The 21,793-nt window shown below is 43.8% G+C and overlaps 1 protein-coding gene across 1 annotated transcript in view; it reads left to right on the top strand.

Annotated features, from left to right (window-relative positions):
- LOC109888625 (protein kinase C-binding protein NELL2) overlaps window positions 1-21,793 on the top strand; it is a 101,715-nt gene that overhangs the window by 12,776 nt on the left and 67,146 nt on the right. The window contains exons 3-8 of the mRNA XM_020479782.2: window positions 113-263; window positions 2,093-2,266; window positions 3,940-4,036; window positions 6,083-6,155; window positions 6,369-6,451; window positions 10,489-10,617. Of these exons, the coding sequence (XP_020335371.1) occupies window positions 113-263; window positions 2,093-2,266; window positions 3,940-4,036; window positions 6,083-6,155; window positions 6,369-6,451; window positions 10,489-10,617 (707 nt within the window). The remainder of the gene's footprint in view (window positions 1-112; window positions 264-2,092; window positions 2,267-3,939; window positions 4,037-6,082; window positions 6,156-6,368; window positions 6,452-10,488; window positions 10,618-21,793) is intronic.

Raw genomic sequence — 21,793 nt, forward strand, 5'->3', positions numbered from 1 at the left:
AAACACATGGAAATGAAATGCCTACGTAAATAATGCTAATGTGTTTGAATGCTCAAGTGCTACTACAATATTGCCTTTTTAATGACCAAACTGCCAACCATCCTTTCCCCAGGTTCGTCCAGGGAGGTGAAGGCTCCTGAGGATGTGTCTGAGCGGATGCTCCAGAAGCTGAGGGGCCGGAGGGAGTTCACCATTGTGGTCACCCTGAAACAGGAGCACTTCAACTCTGGGGTCATCCTATCCATCCACCACTCTGAACAGAGGTATCGCCAGAGCCATTACAAATACGTACTGAATACAATGCTTTAGTCCTCACAATACCCACTGACCACAATGCCAGAGTCCACATAAAACACACTGGTCAGAGAATGAATGGCTCAACTTTGCAGTGAATTCCATAAAAAAAATATGGGATTGTCATCTGTGCGTAAAATGTGTTGAGGGTACATACAGTATTTTTGTAAATCTGTTAGTGCTGCAGGAATCAGATGACAAAACAGACTAAACAATGCTGTACAGAAAAAGCCAATTACACCAACACTTTATTCCTAGTACATCACCAAACTAAACACAAAACCGTGGTGATTGTGAACAGTTAGTTAGCTAGTATGCTGATCTGTTTTCCAGTCAGGATGCCACATAATGTGTTGATTGAACTGTGTATATTAAAGTCAGCGCAGAGTAAAGACCTCATAGCGACGTTAATGACTTTCCCCAGCTCTGATTAGCTGAGCCAGACTGTGTGCAGGATGTGTGTTCACGCTACAGAACCATTGTTTCATTTGGTTTAGAAATGGGTTGTTGGGGGATCTCGGCAGGCAGTGTTACTGGATTTGTGCAGCTGGTATATTGTGCATGGCTGGAGGACAATAACTCATTAGATTCGGTTTGTAGATAAATCCACTCCACCGCTACAGTTCTTCTAAATGGCTGTTTTTCTTTTGAATAATGCTTTGAAGTGAGTAGAAGTCTTTAAAGCCAGAGCTGATGAATCTGTATTGGCAACTCTGTCAGCTCTTTCCATTAGTGTCGCTACTTCACATGGGGAATCTCAACGGACTAGACAGAAGGAAGGCAGGGGTTTCCTGGAATACCAATGTACCAATGAGTTTACTCCTCTCACTCACATTACACATATGCATTAGTGTTGTCTCGCTGAAGCTGTCCTTGACAGCCGTTGTGTAGCATTAAGCTTGCACTTCAAGTGATTGGATCTTGAAAGGGTTTGCAGATCTACAGAGGAATGTGTCATGATTCTTTGAAACAGGGTGAAGCACTTATAATTTACCATGGGGTGAGTGCGGTGCACAATCCACTTTACTGGAAGGATTCTGATTCAGGGAATGAACAGGAAATGTTCAGCTATCTGTAGAGTTATGGGTGTGGTCTGTCCTCAGTTTTACTGCCTTTTTACCTCTGTTAGTGATGTTGTGGTTGAATTGGGTAGTGTGCACTACATGGCCGAAAGTATGTGGACACCCCTTCAAATTGGTGGATTCGGCTACTTCAGCCACAGCCGTTACTGACAGTGACAGGTGTATAATATCGAGCACACAGCCATGCAATCGGCATAGACCAACATTGGCAGTAGAATGGCCTGTACTGAAGACCTCAGTGACTTTCAACGTGGCACTGTCATAGGATGCCACCTTTCCAACAAGTCAGTTCGTTAAATTTCTGTCCTGCTAGAGCTGCTCCAGTCAACTGTAAGTGCCTTCATTGTGAAGTGGAAATGTCTAGGAACAACAACTGCTCAGACGCGAATAGGTAGGCCACACAAGCTCACAGAAGGGGACTGGCGAGTGCTGAAGCACGTAGTGCGTAAAAATGTTCTATCTAATGGAAAATCTTCCCAGAAGAGTAGAGGCTGTTATATCAGCAAAGGGGGGACCAACTCCATATTAAAGCCCATGATTTTGGAATGAGATGCTCGACGAACAGTTGTCCACATACTTTTAGCCATGTAGTGTATGTGTGTAGCATTTTCTCTCTCCATATTCCATCTGCTCATTATTTCAGGATCCACTTTAGACAAACTTGTGTCCATATCAATTCCTCTCTCCATCCATATTCTGTCTGCTCGTCCCTTCAGGTTCCTGGAGTTGGAGAGCAGTGGGCAGCGCAATGAGGTGCGTCTCCACTACCGCACCAAGGGTCAGAAGGCCCACACCGAGGTGTTTCCCTACAGCCTGGCAGACGGACAGTGGCACAAGGTTTCTGTGGCTGTCAGTGCCTCCCACATCATACTGCACGTTGATTGCAACAGGTAGGCTAAATGTACTGAGATATAAACATGTTTTATTTAATCCAGTATTATTCCCAGTATAAACAACCTATAATATGTAGGGAATAGGATGACCGAAGAGGGTGTATTTTAGTGTTAGAGGCATTATTACCAATCAATTTAATCAAATATGTGACTCACCACCTGGATTTGGTCTTGTTTTTTTTACATTGGATAAAAGTAGAGACTCAGAGCTACAAAATGGTATATCATACACTGCATTTCTGAGTAACAATGGGAAAGTAATTATGCTTTGCAAGTTGGTGAACTTGTAAACTCACTTTTTAGAATGTTTTCTGAATGTTTTGGTATCTCGTGAAGAGCTCTTCTTTGTCTACACCCATTCAGCATCATTGACACCCTCTTAAGCTTGAGCCCCACCCATCTCGTTTCACTCTCGGAGCGTTCAAAGCGCACACTTGACACTCTGGATGATTTGTTTACCTCTGGATAGCATGAAAACAGCCTAACCAGCTCTGCTGGCAACAATTTCATGACTCTTTTTTGCCGACGTTTACTGACACCGGCCATATACAATGGGTGTTTTACACTTTAGCTTAAGACATGTAGCTAGCTAGCTAGGTAATCAATGAACCTAGCTAGGTAAAGAACGTATAAGATCACACACGTCACTTAACGTTAGCTAACGAGCCAGCCAGCTAACGTTAGCTAGTTAAACAACAATGAACATCATGCTAAATCATGTCGCTAGTACCCTGCATGAATCTGCTGGGAGCTAACCAACCAGGTTCAATGTTAACTAGCTAACATTAGGTTCTAACTTGCAAAGCAAACGACTCTGGGATACGAATAATAACGTTATACACGTAACGTTAGCTAGGGTGCCAGCCAGCTAACGTTAGCTAGCTAGCTAACAGTACACTTTAGCTTGAAATGAAAACACTCTGACAAAATCAGAAACTTGTAATATCTGAAAATGTAGCTAGCTAGACTATCGTACCCGTATACATCATCATGCATGATGGATGGGTCTCCCTGTCACGGATGCCATGCCACGGTTGCCCTTAGTTTGAAGATGTAATCCGGTGTTTTCTCCATCTCTTTAGCTATCACACTCCAATTCCACTGATTTCAAAACTCGATCCTCCAGAAAGTGGTGAGCAACACTTACGCAGCTCCACTACACAATACATTAAAAAAAGCCTCGTTCAACAGGATTACCAACACAGACTGACCAACTCAAATAGACAGAAGCCCTCTGTATGGCAGACCAATCCGAACTCCTCTTTCGGCATGTCTAGCCCACTCATTATCTCAGCCAATCATGGCTAGTGGAAAGGTTGCTGACTTTTTCTGTGGCTTAACCAACAATGCTCATAACTGTAAAGTTTTATTCGTATTTACAGATGGCATATATGTTTCTTATTAAGGGACATGAAAGTTCACATGTTCCAGAAGGCATTTCTACCAAAACACATTTTGATAAAACATTTTTTTTTTTAAGAATGGCTCTCCTGTGAAGTCATGACTTGCGACATATGTGTAGTTTCCTGAAACGGGTCACATATTGTTACTGTTACAAGCTTTAGTGGTAGTAGTATTAGAAGGTGTGGTGTGGTTGGCAAATACAGTATGTTTTATGATGAGCAGTAATCATGTTTTGTGGACCCGTTCCTGTCTTTCTGTCTCTGTAGGATCTATGAGAGGGTGGTAGAGATCCCATTCATGGACATCCCTGAGGACACAACCTTCTGGTTAGGGCAGCGGAGCAGCGCCCATGGCTTTTTCAAGGTAAATATTACGTTTTGTAAAGCTGAAGACTCTTCATGGTGGCTTAGGTTTGACGGTGTGGCATAAACGGTGCTGATGCTGCTTAATAAATTATTCAAATAATTGAAGAGGAAATGAAGTGCGTTGGCTCATGGACGTTGTTTTCCCACATGCCACCCTGGTATGTACCCCGCACCCCCCTTCCCATCCTCGGTTGTTTAGCCCTGGACTTGTTTTATTTATTATGGCTGGGAATTTAATTGCTCGCATTTTCTCAAGACTGCCAATGTAATTTGTGCATTCTTTCTCGTTTCTCTCCCTCACTGCTAAGAATACATTTACAATTTTGTCCCATAAATTGTTTCCCCCCTAGTCTGCTGCTCTATGCATTGCCGCCATAATTATCCCACTAACACTGATTTGGGAGAAATCATTAAACTCTCTGGACCGTGCTCATTAAACATGGTCCATTGTTTATCAGACATGAAGACATGTATCACCCCTCACAGCGGTTTAATCCACATGAGAACATCCTTCCCATATTGATAACTTAGAGTATAATGTCAGCTTTAATTTTGGATTTTACCTATTTTAACCACACTGGTACTACTTTTTGTTTGCTGTTGGGCAGAACGTGTATGTGTGTCTGTGTGTTGAACTGCGTGTGTATCATTTTGTGTGACGCTCCTGGCTGTTGCATTTACTCTGCGTTAATTGGCAGATGAAAGAAGACTTGGAGGTCACCCAGTAATCTTGACGTGTGCCCACCACACCTCCCCCTTTTGTGCCTCTGAAGCCCTGATTAGTGCTGGGAAAGGAAAGCCACATCTCATCTAAAGGAAAACCCCTTCATTAACAATCAGACATTCTTTCTCTCGGTTTGGATGGGGGTTTAGAGGAAGCAAAAATTGCATCCCCGGCAGTATAGTGGCAAACACTTTTATCACAGAGATGGGATGATACCCATTCAGCAGTTCGATATTATAGCATCCTACATGTATAATATACCTTGATGTGTGTGAAGTAGAAGTCCATAAGATGATTTATTCACAATTGATTACCAATTTAGTTGCATTTAGATCTTCATCTTTCATTAAAAGACACTGTGTGTGGTTTACAGCTGTAGTCTACATCTGGAAAGTAGCTAGTTTGTAATCATACACTCAATAACCTTTCACACTAAATGCACACATTCATCAGTGATACATACATGCATTATCATCCCTAGTCTAATGGTTTTTCAGCCTTCCACTGAGTTAGTCTAACTTACCAGGAGATGGAAACATGTTTAACAAAACATGACTCATGCCTGCTTCCATCTCGCATGATGTTGCCATGAGATATCAGCTAATTGGTTTCTTTGGATTTGAATTCATGGCCAGTAAATGAAAGTGGCAAGACAATAAAAAATATAAAAAATATCATAAGTTGCGTGGCTCCACTTCTGTAAGAGAAGTACATGCACTCAAGGAATGAGATGGGCCAGGTTTCCATGGTTACTGAGTGTCTGGATGTGTGCTTCGACCACACGATGATAGGCTATACAATGAGTATACCTATGAATCAAATTTAATGTGTATCTCATAGCTATGCTTATCAAAGGGAATCAGAAGAAAACAGAATTGAGATTACGTTCATTATTGGTTCAATTTACATCCCATTTCAGTCCAATTAACTCAACGGACATCAGGCTGTACCAGTCCAGAGAACACATTAACTCAGAGTAAACTTGTCAGACTCCCTCCCTTCTATCGAAACATACATTTCCAGTAACAGTTTTCACTAAATATTTAATACAGTTGTTTACTTATAGCACAGTATTTATTGGGCTTTGTGTGTGTGTGTGTGCTAAGAATATTAGACCATCTCTTATCTATTTTCTACCTATTGCACATGTAGTTGTCCTAGCTTCTCTTTATATAACACCATCCACGGCACTGTGATGACGGCTATCCTCTCATTTAGGGGTGCTATCTGTGATCAAGTAGGACACATTTAGTCAGACGAGACAGTACGCTCTGTGCTGGCTGTAACTAAGCCAGTGTTTTTTTCTATGTGTGTCTGCAGGGTGTAATGCAGGACGTTCAGATATTAGTCATGCCTCAGGGATTCATCTCCCAGTGCCCAGATCTCAACCGGAGTAAGTCCACACCGTAGGAGGCTGCTGAGGAGAGAACAGCTCATAATAATTGCCGGAACGGAGCAAATGGAATGGTATCAAACACCTGGAAATCATTTGTTTGATCTATTTGATACCATTCCACTACTTATTGGTGCAGTCATATACAAATGTTATTCATCTGTAACAAAGTTATGTGTAAACATGTTGTCTCTGTGGTCTGTTCATTTCTAGCTTGCCCAACCTGCAATGACTTCCACGGACTGGTGCAGAAGATCATGGAACTGCAGGATATCTTAGCCAAAACATCCAGCAAGGTACTGTAATGTATCCTGATCATAAACCTAGGTTGTCAAGGCTGATACCTCAGGCTATTCATTTCTGTTTCAACAAGTTTCATTCACCATCAAAGGGCATCTATGGTCTACCTACAGTCCCTTTGGAAAGTATTCAATATTTTGATACGTTACAGCCTTATTCTAAAATGGATTTAAAAAAATAAATAATCCTCAGCAATGTGTCGTGTCTTTACTATCATTAACTGAAGACTGATAGTTTTTATCAAAGATTCTCTGTAATTAGTTACTATGCGATCAACTGATTAATCACATAACTAATTAACTAGGAAGTCGGGGCACCAAGGAAAAATATTCAGATTACAAAGTTATTTCCTAAAATAACTTTGAAGATATTTTATCTGATCAATTAGTCTTCGAATTAATGAATTATTTACTGTACCTCACGTTAGTCTCATTCCAAACGTCTCATTCCAAATTGTTGGTTATCTGCACGAACCCAGTCTTCACTGAGTCATCCATGCATCAATTGTCTTAAATCATTTATTTATTACTAACTAAGTAATTCACAGAAATGCATAAACAAACAAACATGGTAAATGTGGTTACATGAAATGACAGGAGAATGTGCCCTAGTGGGCCGAACCGGCATGGCGGCTTGTTAGACAAGAGGGGGAGTGGGGGTCGACTAAGAAGGCACTACAGTTAATGATTATAACAATTGAAATGCTAATCCTTTACACATGAACGCTCACTCATTCGGGAACAATTGCAATCAATATATATATTTACACTCAGTGTGTCGTCTTGATCGCTGGAGAAAAGTTGGTCTTTCGTAGAATTGTCCGTCTCTCTCCCTCTCTTTCTCTGTCTTGGTTAGAGGGGATAGTTCAAAGTGACATTCGTTATAGAATGGATTTTTCGGCGGTTGTCGTTCTTCGCGTTCAATGATACCGAATTCCTAGCTGTAGACTAGTAATTAATATCAAAGACTTGTTCTCATTCTGTCGGTATCGATAGTCTAAGAGTTTAACCACTATGGTTAAAAGATTATGCAACCTTTAGCCATCTCGTAATTGAGGTAAGCTCGGTCTGGTGATAATTTCTCAAAGTTGGGTTTTATTTGGAATGTTCCAGAATGTCTGACCCTAACTTGGCTCAAGAGTGGTCCTCTGATTTAGTTCAAATCCAAATTCCCTTTTTGAGTTTTCCTTCATTAAACAGTCCAAAATCAAATTGTAAAGTTGTGTAAACAGTATCATACTCACTCATTTATCTTCTACAACAATTAGATGTAAACCTTATATCTGGGGCTATTATATAAACAACGTTATGGTGATGTGGCCACACTGTCTCCCATGAGTTTCCCAAGTTGTGACAAACGGACCAGTTCGTAGATGGATACTTCACCGATCTTTTACACTTTCTCCGGAACATGAAATTTGTTCGTACCTCAAGTTCTGTGAGGTGGAAGGATTTCCTTTGTCTCCATGAAAAACTACTCTCTATAACTGTGTGTCCATGAGGTCTTCTCAGGAATTTACGACCGCTGACCACAGAAGCCTAGTTGAAGGAGGCAAGGGGGAGGCAGGGAGAGGGAGATGGGTTTGCTATACCCAAAGAGGCCAACGTCATGACAAATGTACACACAATACTCCACAATGAAACTTTAGAAACTCCACTTTAGAAACAGAAATACCTTATTTACATAAGTATTCAGACCCTTTGGTATAAGACTCAATTGTTTCCATTGATCATCCTTGAAATGTTTCTTCAACTTGATTGGAGTCCTCCTGTGGTAAATTCAATTGATTGGACATGATTTGGAAAGGCATACACCTGTCTATATAAGGTCCCACAGTTGACAGTGCATGTCAGAGCAAAAACCAAGAATTGTCCGTAGAGCTTCGAGACAGGATTGTGTCGAGGCATAGATCTGGGGAAGGGGACCAAAATATTTCTCAAGCATTGAAGGCCCCCAAGAACACAGTGGCCTACATCATTCTTAAATGGAAGAAGTTTGGAACTCCAAGACTCTTCCTAGAGCTGGCCGCCCAGCCAAACTGAGCAATCGGGGGAGAAGGGCCTTGGTCAGGGAGGTAACCAAGAACCCAATGTTCACTCTGAAAGAGCACTAGAGTTTCTCTGTGGAGATGGGAGAACCTTCCAGAAGGACAACCATCTCTGCAGCACTCCACCAATCAGGCCTTTATGGTAGAGTGACCAGACAGAAGCCACTCCTCAGTAAGAGGCACATGACAGCCCACTTGGAGTTTTCCAAAAGGCACCTAAAGACTCAGCATGGTGGTGGCAGCATCATGCTGTAGGGATGTTTTTCAGCAGCAGGGACTGGGAGATTAGTCAGAATCGAGGCAAAGATGAACAGCGCAAAGTACAGAGATCCTTAATGAAAACCCGCTCCACTCAGGACTTCCGACTGGGGTGAATGTCCACCTTCCAACAGGTCAACAACTCTAAGCACACAGCCAAGACAACACAGGAGTGGCTTCGGGACAAGTCTTTGAATGTCCTTGAGTGGCCCAGCCAGAGCCTGGACTTCAGAGCCTGGACTTCAAACAGAAGGAACATCTCTGGAGAGACCCTGAAAATAGCTGTGCAGCAACTCTCCCATCCAACCTGACAGAGCATGAGAGAATCTGCAGAGAAAAATGGGAGAAACTCCCCAAGTACAGGTGTGCCAAGCTTGTAGCGTCATACCCAAGAAGACTCGAGGCTGTAATCGCTGCCAAAGGTGCATCAACAAATTACTGAGTAAAGGATCTGAATACTTATGTAAATGTGATATTTCAGTTTGGTATTTTAAATAAATTAGCAAAAATTCCGAATAACCTGTTTTTGCTTTGTCATTATGGGGTATTGTGTGTAGATTGATACACTTTTTTTTTGGGGGGGGGGGGGGGGTCAGTTTTAGAACAAGGCTGTAACCTAAAAAAAAGTGGAAAAAGTCAAGGGATCTGAATACTTTCCAAGGGCAATGTATATGAATCTACTTTGATGATGTCATACACTGTAGATCTCCTTTAGCGCATGGTTGACTGTAGCAAGGCTTGTAGTAGAATGCGTTTCATGTGTATATGGATCAGTGGTCACCAACCTTTTCTGAGTCAAGATCGCTTTCTGAGTCAAAATGCAAGCTGAGATCTACCGCCCAGATTTTTTTTTAATGACTTAGAAAATGTAAGCCTATGCAACATTAACCAATCAAAAACAGTTCTGTAGCAATGACATTTGTGCAGTAGGCTATAGGCCCAATACATTATCATTGCATATTGGCTAATCTTGAATTGCCTTGCCATTGTTGTTCTTCTCAGATCATTTTGAAATTATATTTACAAAATGTAGGTGTATGATCACACGGGTAATAGATCATTTGTTGTATTACTTATGAGGCACAGCTGAGAGAGCATAATAATAACAACGCAAGCTTATCGGAAATAATTTTCTATACTCATTCATTGCAGGGCTGGTTGTATTGTGAGTGGAAGTAGCGAGAATGTGCATTTTATGCCTTATAAAAGTGTTGAACAAAGTGTTGACAGTGCTGAATAACAATTTAAACATGAACATACTTTTAAAAACAGCAGCAGTTTGCTGTATGTGTTGTCTCTCTCTAGTCATGGTTTTAAGTTTTGCTGTGCGTTCAATATTTATTTTTACAGTCTATGGCCCAAGGAAACTGTGCAGACACAGTGGTCTGAGCTATCTGATTGGCCAGCGGTAAGCCTATAGATTCACTTGATCTTCTCTGGGCCTTCCCGGTAGGCGGAGTTCTACCTTCAGACACATGAAATGGTTAAGAATGGGAACACTTTGCCTTTCCGGGGCTAGGGCTGCTGAATGAAGTGCACCTCCAGCAAAAGCATGAAACAAATAAAAAACATAGGAAAGCAAGGCTTTATCGTTGGGTTTTTACAGAAATGTTTGGAGATCAACAGGTTGTTGACCACTGATATAGATGGATTATATGCACCGATCTGAGACCCTCTCCCTCCCTCCATCCCCGTCCTTCCCTTTGTATCTGGGCCTGGCTTGGCCAGCTGTCCAGAGCAGAGGAGATGATGAATAGTCTGGATGGATGCTACTGTGAGAGGACCTGCAGCGTCAAGGGGGTCGTCTACAGAGAGGACGAATCATTGACAGATGGCTGCAGGAACTGCACATGCACGGTGGGCTATATCAGTGTGTGTGTACTGTGTGTGTGTGTACAGTACGTGTACACTGACTGTACAAAATATTATGAACACCTGCTCTTTCCCATGAAATAGACTGACCAGGGGAGTCCAGGTGAAAGCTTGGATTATTGATGTCACTTGTTAAATCCACTTCAATCAGTGTAGATGAAGGGAAGCAGACCGGTTAAATAAGGATTTTTAAGCCTTTAGACAATAGAGACATGGATTGTGTATGTGTGCCATTCAGAGGGTAAATGGGCAAGTCAAAAGTTTTCAGTGTGTATCAAGAATGGTTCACCAACCAAAAGACATCCAGCCAAGTTGACACATCTGTGGGAAGCATTAGAGTCAACATGGATTAGTATCCCTGTGGAATGCTTTTGCCACATTGTAAAGTCCCTGCCCCAATAAATTGAGGCTGTTCGGAGGGCAAAAGGGGCGGGGGTACACTCAATATTAGGAAGGTGTTCTTAATGTTTTGTACACTCATTGTATATAACTGGTGTGTGTATGTGTGCGCACGCGTGTCTGCATGCGTGCATTTGGTTTTACTATCCTTGTGGGCTTCAGAAGCCCTCAAGGAAAATCTGTACAAGTGCCGGCCTTTCCCTCGGTCCCCATAAGGAAAAAGGCTATTTTAGTGATTGTGGTTATGGTTAGGGAAAATAGTATTTTGAATGGGAATCTATTTTTTGGTCCCCACAAAGATAGTAAAACAAACGTGTATGTGTGAGTGATTAAATCCCATTGTTGACCCTGCCTATGTTTTTGTCTTCTGTTAATCAATTGTTGGGGGGGTGGGCAGTACTCCATTGTTGATGGCTTATGTTCTCATTACTTCATTGGTTTGAGAGGAGAATTGCCCTAGATATTTAAAGAAAACAGGACATAAACACTGAGGAATAATAGAAAACATACACAGTAGCTAGGATTAAACAGAGCACCAGGACTCAGCTATGCTGGACAGACCCTCTCAAGGGTCTACTTTCCTCTTCAACAAGTATGTCAAAGGAGTGTAAATACTTATGAGAGTGCTGGGGTTATTTACCACAACAAAAGAGATTTCACCTCTGTCACTCTCCCAGCTATAGGTCATGCATTACTTTCTATGCCACTGGACTCCTGAAATGAGCCAATGGGGTGGATCTGTGGCTTAGCACCTGCAGCTGAGAAACTGAGGAGATCACATATTTCTCAGTACATTACATTGGTATAATGTGAGTAAATCACATCTCTCACTATATTGCACCTAATTACTCTCGACAGATGATAATTATCGTCTGCGATTCGTTCCGCCCCGTTTGTCTAATGAATCATCGGTGCTCATCGACGTGTCACTTCTCTGATGCAGACTGCAATTACGCCATTAGATAGACGTCTTCGTTACCTTATGTGTGGCAATTAGCCGCAACCTTTGAAACTCAAAGGTCACAGCATTAAGATGTTATCAATTATGGTGGATCAGTCACATACAGTGGTTCTTACTTTAAAAGTTGCATCATACTGCAGCACAGCTTGCAGGGTGCTGCATAATGGTATGGCACGTTGGAGTGCATGACGTCATAGTATTTTACTCTCAGCCATTGTCTCCATTAATGCTAGTTCATTTTAGTTTGACCACCAGAGAGCATCTTTGGGAAGTTAAGCTATTGAAATGACATGGAGCTGTAGACCTAAGTGTCCTGTTTACTGTAGCTGTTTTAGCGTAACTTACTTATTGGCATACAGGCCTACTTCAATATAAAGTATATCAATCAATCATTCATTTGTGCGTGTCATCACACATCATACTGTAATGGTCTGGGTGTAGCTGGTGCAGAGGAGTCAGGCGCAGGACAGCAGAGATGAGTAACACAAATATCCTTACTCAAATATTCCAATAACATGTTGTAAATACCGAGCCTACAATAACGAGAGACACATGGAAGGAGGGTTTAATACGGTAATTGGGGGGAAGCTGTAAACTCTAGCAAACCTCGTTCAGTCTCCTCAGGACTTTGAATGGCCCCACAAACCGCGGGCCCAGCTTCCGGCAGGGCAGGTGGAGGGGCAGGTGGAGGGTCGAGAGCCAGACCCGGCCTCACTGCGGTGGCGGTGAGCAGCGTCCCAGGTCTCCTCTGAGCGCTTAAACCATTCGTCCACCGCAGGAGCCTTGATCTGGCTCTGATGCCAAGTGCCAGAACTGGCAGATACCCCAGTACGCACTGGAATGGGGAGAGGTTAGTGGAGGAGTGGCGGAGCGAGTTTTGGGCCATCTCTGCCCAGGGGATGAACGCCGCCCACTCCCCCGGCCGGTCCTGTCAATAAGACCGCAGAAACCTACCTACATCCTGGTTTACTCTCTCCACCTGCCCGTTACCCTCGGGGTGAAAACCCCAGACGTTCCATGAACGCCCTCCAGACCCTTGACGTGAACTGGGGACCTCAATCAGACACCCTGTAGTGCCGGAAGACGTGTGTAAACAGGGCCTCCGCAGTCTGTAGGGCCATAGGGAGACCGGGCAAAGGGAGTAGACGGCAGGACTTAGAGAACCGATCCACAACGTCCAGGATCGTGGTGTTATCCTGTGAGGGAGGAAGATCCGGGAGGAAGTCCACCAATAGGTGCCACCACGACCGTTGTGGAATGGGTAAGGGCTGTAACTTCCCTCTGGGCAAATGCCTAGGGGCCTTGCACTGGGCGCACACCGAGCAGGAGGAAACATAAACCCTCACGTCCTATGGGAATCTGATCTATGGACCGCTCTTCTGTGTCATACATCCGGGATGGGAACCTGGTCTGTAGGACAGGGTGAAAACAAAACGGGTAAAGAACATGGCGCACCTTGCCTGGCGAGGGTTCAGTCTCCTCGCCGCCTGGATGTACTCCAGATTGCGGTGGTCAGTCCAGATGAGAAAAGGGTGTTTAGCCCCCTCAAGCCAATGTCTCCACCCCTTCAGAGCCTTGACAACAGCCAACAGCTCCCGGTCCCCCACATCATAGTTTCGCTTTGGTGGCGTATCCGAGCGCTGAGAGAGCACGGCTCTTATCCCAGCCTCGGACGCATCCACCTCCACTATAAACGTCAAAGAGGGATCTGGATGAGCCAGCACGGGAGCCGAGGTAAACAGAGCCCGCACGTGACCAAAAGCCCTGTCCACCTCAGCTGACCACTGCAGTCGCACCGGTCCCCCCTTCAGCAGTGAGGTAATGGGACCAAAGCCCTGGATAAACCTCCGGTCGTAGTTGACGAACCCTAGAAACCGCTGCGCTTCCTTTACCGTGGTGGGAGTCGGCCAATTACGCCCGGCTGAAATGCGGTCACTCTCCATCTCCACCCCTGAAGTGGAAATGCGGTACCCTAGGAAGGAGACGGACTGTTGGAAGAACAGCTATTTCTCAGCCTTGACATACAGGTCATGCTCCAACAGTCGACCAAGCACCCTGCGCACCAAGGACACATGCTCGGCGCGTGTAGCGGAGTATATCAGAATGTTGTCCATAGACACCACTACACCCTGCCTGTGCAGGTCCCGGAAAATCTCGTCTACAAATGCCTGGAAGACTGATGGAGCATTCATCAACCCGTACGGCATGACGAGGTACTCATAGTGCCCTGAGGTGGTACTAAATGCCGTCTTCCACTCGTCCCCGTCCCGGATACGCTCCAGGTTGTAAGCGCTCCTGAGATCCAATTTTGTGAAGAAGAGCTCCCCGTGCATTGACTCTATCGCACTGGCTATGAGAGGCAGCGGGTAGCTGTACCTCACAGCGATTTGGTTGATGCCTCGAAAGTCATTGCACGGGCGCAGACCTCCATCCTTCTTCACAAAAAATAAACTTGAGGAGGCGGGGTGAAGTGGAGGGCCGAATGTACCCCTGCCCCAGGGATTCGAAGACCATATGTTTCCATAGCCGCCGTCTCCTCCTGTGACGGGATACACGTGACTCCTGGGAAGTGCTGCGTCTACCAGGAGATTTATTACACAATCCTCCCCGTTGATGGGGCGGTAATTGAGTCGCGCCAAATCGACATATTCAGAGGGGATCCGCACGGTGGAGACCTGGTCTGGACTTTCCACCGTAGTAGCACCGACAGAATCCCCTAAACACCTCCCCTAGCACTTTCATGACCACCCCTTAAGAGCCCTCTGTTGACGCAAAAATTGTGGGGTCATGACAGGCCAACCAGGGTAGGCCCAGCACCACGGGAAACGCAGGAGAATCAATAAGAAAAATACTAATTGTCTCCTTGTGACCCTCCTGCGTAACCATGCCCAGTGGAGCGGTGGCCTCCCTAATTAGCCCTGACCCTAATGGTCAACTATCTAGGGTGTGCAGAGGGAAGGGCATATCTACATGAACAATGGGGATCCCTAAACTATGGGCAAATGCTCTGTCAATAAAATTCCCAGCTGCACTTGAATCTACGAGCACCGTATGCTGGAAATGTGGGGAAAACTCAGGAAAATGTATAAACAAAAACATGTGAGCAACTGGGGGCTCTGAGTGAGCCTGTTCCCGACTCACCTGGGGTGACAGGAGAGTGCCGTGCCTGCTGCCTCGACTCCCAGAGGAACATCCCCAGCAGCAACCAGCAGTGTACCCTCTGCGTACACATATGGTACAGGGAATGGCCCCTCCTCCGGACGCCCTAAGCGCAGAACCTCCCAGCTCCATGGGCGGTGGTGCTGGGGAATGGAATTGCCAGGCCCCGATCCGGACGTCCGCGGGTAGCCAGCAGGTTATCCAGCCGGATGGACAGGTCCACCAGCTGGTCAAACGTGAGAGTGGTGTCCCTGCAGGCCAACTCCCGACGGACGCCCTCGCACAGACTGCACCAGTAGTGATCGATCAGGGCCCTGTCGTTCCATCCCGTGCTGGCGGCCAGGGTCCGAAAGTCCAAGGCGAACTCCTGTGCGCTCCTCGTCCCCTGCCTCAGGTGGAACAGATGTTCACCCGCCGCTCTACTGTCAGGCTGGTGGTCGAAAAACTGCCCGAAAGCGGTGGGTGAACTCCGCGTAATGGTCCAACACCGATTCTCCTTCCCCCCCATACGGCGTTGTCCCACTCCAGGGCTTTCCCTGAGAGTCAGGAGAAGAGGGCGGACACGCTCTCACGTCGCGAAGGAGCCGGGTGGACGGTCGCCAGGAAGAGTTCCAGCTGGAGGAGGAACCCCTGGCATCCGGCAGCCGTCCCATCATTCTCCCTAGGGAGTGCTAGCCGAATCCCACTGGGACCGGGTGAAGGAGGGGTGAACAGTGGTGCCTGTTGAAGTGCTGCCGGTGGAGGTGCTGGAAGAACTCCTCCTGTCTCCGATCGATCCATCGTCTGCAGCACGCGATCCATGGCGATGCCGAGACGTTGCAACATGGTCGCATGCTGCTGGACGTGCTCCTCGATCGCCAAAGGGGGGTTGTCTGCTCCTGCTGACTGAGGTGCGTGATTCTGTAATGGTCTGGGTGTAGCTGGTGCAGAGGAGTCAGGCGCAGGACAGCAGAGATGAGTAACACAAGTAACTTTACTCAAATATTCCAATAACATGTCGTAAATACCAAGCCCACAATAACGGACCGAACATACATAAAACAATCACGCACAAAAACCATGGGGAAAACAGAAGGTTAAATAATGAACAATAATGAACAAAAGTGGATCTGCGATGGCTAGAAGGCCGGTGACGTCGACCGCCGAACGACGCTCGAACAAGGAGAGGGACCGACTTTGGCGGAAGTCGTGACAAGTCATCCGTGTCTTTAAATACAGCATTTTAGTTCTAAAATGAAATAACAAACAGAGCCTTGAATAATTAAACAATGAATAAACCGCAACACGACGGCTAAAGCAATTGAATTCACAAATGCATTTGACTGTTTTTAACATTAGGTGGTACTAGAGACTTTAAAACCTTTTTTGTTAACAGACTATATGGGATTGATTATAATTTGTTTGTAAATTATTAATGTGTATTTGTTGTGCTGTTTATACTGTTAGAAATGTTGCTTAATTAAATTGTTTAATATCATGGTGTTTCTATTCCAAGAAAAACGAAAATGCAATTTATGGTAACCTATGTAGGCCTCAGGTTTTCCGTTAGGAAGATAATGTGACCGGTTGGGAGTAGACCTAAGCTACTAAACGACTGCGAGTGAAGAGCAAAATAATCCTAACATTTCCACACCCTAATTGTAGACTAACCAATACCCACACGGAGATTCAGTGAAAATAAAAAACGGATTTATCAAGACCAGTCCCCATACTTGTGTCAAAGCAGCACGAAACGGTGCTGAAATAGTTGACCACATGCTGGTAGGCTATTGCTTCAAATCCTATTATCACAATTGGATGACTTTGGGTGTTTCATTAAGCAACCATTTGTTGCCTTCAATTCTATTAGCCTACTTTATTCCAATATTTTTGTCATTCAGTGATATATATTCCCATAGTAATTCGTTATGGATCCATCCAGACCTGATTGGATAATGCATGTGGTGGGCTATACAAAGAGATGGGTGAAATAACGTACCTCGCAAACACATGAATACATTTAAAGTCCCTAAACTAGCCCATCAAGGGTGGTAGCCCATCAAGGGTGGTAGCCCATCAAGGGTGGATGACTTCTTTTGTATCCCAATTTATTGGAAAGGCTGCTGAACCACACTTGGACCACAGCGTTGTTGCATACTTACTGTACAGTGCACTTTCACTCCATTCTCCGCCTGTCTCTCTACCAATGCCACCAGATTATTATTATTGTTGTTATTGGTAACATTCTACAAGTAAATGTGTAAATGTAATGAATAAAAGACGTAGAATAAACAACTCAGGTCTTGAAAATGTGTGAAACCTTTTTTATTTTTTATTTGCTTAGTAGCGGAGTTTTATGGCTTTGCCATCAACTTGCGTATATTCAGTCAACACATATATTTTAAGAATATAATGACTTATAACAGACCATTTTTGTTTCTCTTACAATGAAAACCTTATAGTGTAACAACAGTTTTAGTAAGTAATAAGCTACGGTCCTGTTACAGCTTCTTCTGACAAAGTAGGAACAAAAAAATATATATTTTTGAGTGTGCTCGCGGGACAGAGGAAGAGCAATTCTTTTGTTCTAGAACTATTGTTCTAAATTCAATCACTCTCTTCTTCTTCTTCATCCTCCATCATTCAGTTCATTCAAATTCAATTGTAATACATTTTGTCACTCCCGTTGAACAAGTCCAAATCCCTTTTGCATGTGCTCCAAAGGGATAACTTTAAAAAAACATGATATAGTGACATTTAAATCATCTAAAGGAAAAATGTTATTATTTATGCCTGCTGTAGTAGATACTGTTCCATGACAAACAGGTGCCGTTAGATTACAATATAATTTATATGTCAGCTTGGAACAAACAATAATAAATAAAGGAAAAATAATATCAGTCTGTTCTAATGTGAAAAAAATGTAAAGCCTGCCAGATTTGTGAAATTGCTTTATCTGATATTTTGCGGTTGCATGAGGCTTGATGATCACAGAATCAGTAGGATCTTAAACACTCACAACAGAAGCAGGAACAGCGGCAGGTAGCCTGGTGTTTAGAGCGTTGGACTAGTAACTGAAACATTGCAAGATTGAATCACCGAGCTGACAAGATAAAAATCTGTTGTTCTGCCACTGAACAAGACAGTTAACCCACTGTTCCTAGGAAATCATTGAAAATAAGAATTTGTTCTTAATGGACTTGCCTGGTTAAATAAATAGGGCTGAGTGACTCAGTCATTTCTGGCTTCCGTTCAAAATAAGTTATATTATACTGCAAGGTTAGACATTCTTTGTGATTGTCTTTAGCATGCAGTCTCTCCTCTCGCTACAGCTAATTTGGTTTTAATTACTATGTGGATTATAATAAATATATATATTTGTAGGGATTGATGCATTTTTCGTAAGGTTAAATCTGGTCTGTGATATTGAGTACTTAAGCATCAAATACATTGCAAGTTTGCCCTTTTTTGGCCATTAGGCTACACTTCACAATAGGACTCAACTATAACTGACCACAGTATCTATCGGTAGTCTAAACTGTGGCACAAATTGGGGGCTTTTTCACACCTAGGCGAGCTATTAGACTATCCTTTTGTTAATTGATGGAGGTGTAAATGTTTCAGTCAGTCTTTCTCCTATCGCACTAGAGTCAACAAAATCAGCTGGTGGGTGGTCCTGGAGTTGAGAGAACTTTGGTAAATAAAATTACACAATTACACTTGACATGTGGAATGACAATTTTAGAAAAATAGGATACTTGTGCTACAGCCCATTACATAAATGAAGATTGGATGTTATCCACCACGGAGTAGGGCAGAGCAGCTCAAAAATGCAGATAACATAAGACCAGCTATTGTGAAAGAATACTTGTGGATCTTGTTGATTTCCTCTATCGCTTCAAGAGGCATACTGTCCACCTGGTAATTGTGTGGTTCCAGAGGATAAAGGGTCACCTTCAGATGGACGACATGAATAACATACAGCTGGCGGTTATACAGTGCCTTGCGAGAGTATTTACCCTCTTGGCATTGTTCCTATTTTGTTGCCTTACAACTTGGAGTTAAAATAGATTTTTGGGGGGTTTGCATCATTTGATTTACACAACATGTCTACCACTTTGAAGATGCAAAATATTTTTTGGGGTGAAATAAACAAGAAATAAGACCAAAAAACAGAACTTGAGTGTGCATAACTGTTCACCCCCCCCCCCCCCCCCCCAAAAGTCAACACTTTGTATAGACACCTTTTGCAGCAATTACAGCTGCAAGTCTCTTGGGGTATGACTCTATAAGCTTGGCATATCTAGATTTTTGCCCATTCTTCAAGGCAAAACTGCTCCAGCTCCTTCAAGTTGGATGGGTTCTGCTTGTGTACAGCAATCTTTAAGTCATACCACAGATTCTCAATTGGATTGAGGTCTGGGCTTTGACTAGGCCATGCCAAGACATGCCAAAATGTTTCCCCTTCAACCACTCGAGTGTTGCTATAGCAGAATGCTTAGGGTCATTGTCCTGCTGGAAGGTGAACCTCCGTCCTAGTCTCAAATCTCTGGAAGACTTAAACAGGTTTCCCTTCGAATTTCCCTGTATTTAGCGCCATCCATCATCCCTTCAATTCTGACCAGTTTTCCAGTCCCTGCCGATGAAAAACATCCCCACAGCATGATGCTGGGATGGTGTTCTCGAGGTGATGAGAGGTGTTGGGTTTGCGCCAGACATGGCATTTTCCATGATGGCCATAAAGCTCAATTTTAGTCTAATCTGACCAGAGTACCTTCTTCCATATGTTTGGGAAGTCTCCCACATGCCTTTTGGCAAACACCAAACATGTTTGCTTATTTGTTTCTTTAAGCATTGGCTTTTTTATGGTCACTCTTACGTAAAGCCCATCTCTGTGGAGTGTACGTCTTAAAGTGGTCCTATGGACAAATCACCAATCTCCGCTGTGGAGATTTGCAGCTCCTTCAGGGTTATCTTTAGTCTCTTGTTGCCTCTCTGATTAATGATTGCCTGGTCCGTGAATTTTGGTGGCCGGCCCTCTTTTGGAAGGTTTGTTGTGGTGCCATATTCTTTCAAATTGATATTAATGGATTTAATGGTGCTCTGTGGCATGTTCAAAGTTTCAGATATTTTTTTATAACCCAACAGTGATCTGTACTTCTCCTGTTTGACCTGTTTGGAGAGCTCCTTGTTCTTCATGGTGCCACTTGCTTGGTGGTGCCCCTTGCTTAGTGGACTTTCAGAACAGGTGTATATATACTGAGATCATGTGACAGATCATGTGACACTTAGTGCACACAGGTGGACTTTCTTTAATTAATTATGTGACTTCTGAAGGTAATTGGTTGCACCAGATCTTATTTAGGGGCTTCATAGCAAAGGGGATGAATACATATGCAAGCATAATTTTTCAGTTTTGTATATATTTTTTTAAACTTAAAAAAAAAAAATCACTTCACCAATTTGGATTATTTTGTGTATGTCCATTACAAGATATCCAAATAAAATCCATTTAAATTGCACGTTGTAATGCAACAAAATAGGAAAAATGCCAAGGAGGGTGAATACCTTTGCAAGGCACTGTACACGGTACACTGTATCGGCAGGATAGAACAGCAGCCTCTGGTAAGACAAGGGATGACGGTCTATGTATATTTGTAAACAGCTGGTGCACGATATCTAAGGAAGTCTCAAGGTTTTGCTCGCCTGAGGTAGAGTGTCTCATGATAAGCTGTAGACCACACTATCTACCTAGAGAGTTTATCTCTATTCTTCGTAGCTGTCGGTTTACCACCACAAACCGATGCTTGCACTAAGACCGCACTCAAACTGTATACTGCCATAATATGGAAGTGAAACCCTCATCCAGTGGCGGCGCTCCTAGTGGCCAGGCACTTTAATGCAGGGAAACTTAAATCCGTTTAACCAAATTTTTACCAGCATGTTAAATGTGCAACTAGAGGGATAAAATCTCTAGACTACCTTTACTCCACACACAGAGACACGTACAAAGCTCTCCCTCTCCCTCCATTTGGCAAATCTGACCATAATTCTATCCTCCTGATTTCTGCTTACAAGCTAAAATTATAGCAGGAAGCACCAGTGACTCAGTCAGATAAAAAGTGGTCTGATGAAGCAGATGCTAAGCTACAGGACTGTTTTGCTAGCACAGACTGGAATATGTCCTGGGATTCTTCCGATGGCATTGAGGAGTACACCACATCAGTCAATGGCTTCATGTACGTACAGTGACTGTACGTACATACCCCAACCAGAAGACATGAATTACAGGCAACATCCGCAAGGAACTAAAGGGTAGAGCTGCCGCTTTCAAGGAGTGAGACTCTAAACCGGAAGCTTATAAGAAATCCCACTATGCCCTCCGATGAACCATCAAACAGGCAAAGTGTCAATATAGGACTAAGATTGTACTACCCCGGCTCCGACGCTCATTGGATGTGGCAGGGCTTGCAAACTATTACAGGCTACAAAGGGAAGCACAGCCGTGAGCTGCCCAGTGACACGAGCCTACCAGACGAGGTAAATTACTTATTTGCTTGCTTCAAGGCAAATAACACTGAAACATGCATGAGAGCATCACCTGTTCCGGACGACTGTGTTATCACGCTCTCCGCAGCCGATGTGAGTAAGACCTTTTAAACT

This window comes from Oncorhynchus kisutch, linkage group LG4 (assembly GCF_002021735.2).
Source record: "Oncorhynchus kisutch isolate 150728-3 linkage group LG4, Okis_V2, whole genome shotgun sequence".
NCBI classification, from domain to species: Eukaryota; Metazoa; Chordata; class Actinopteri; order Salmoniformes; family Salmonidae; genus Oncorhynchus; species Oncorhynchus kisutch.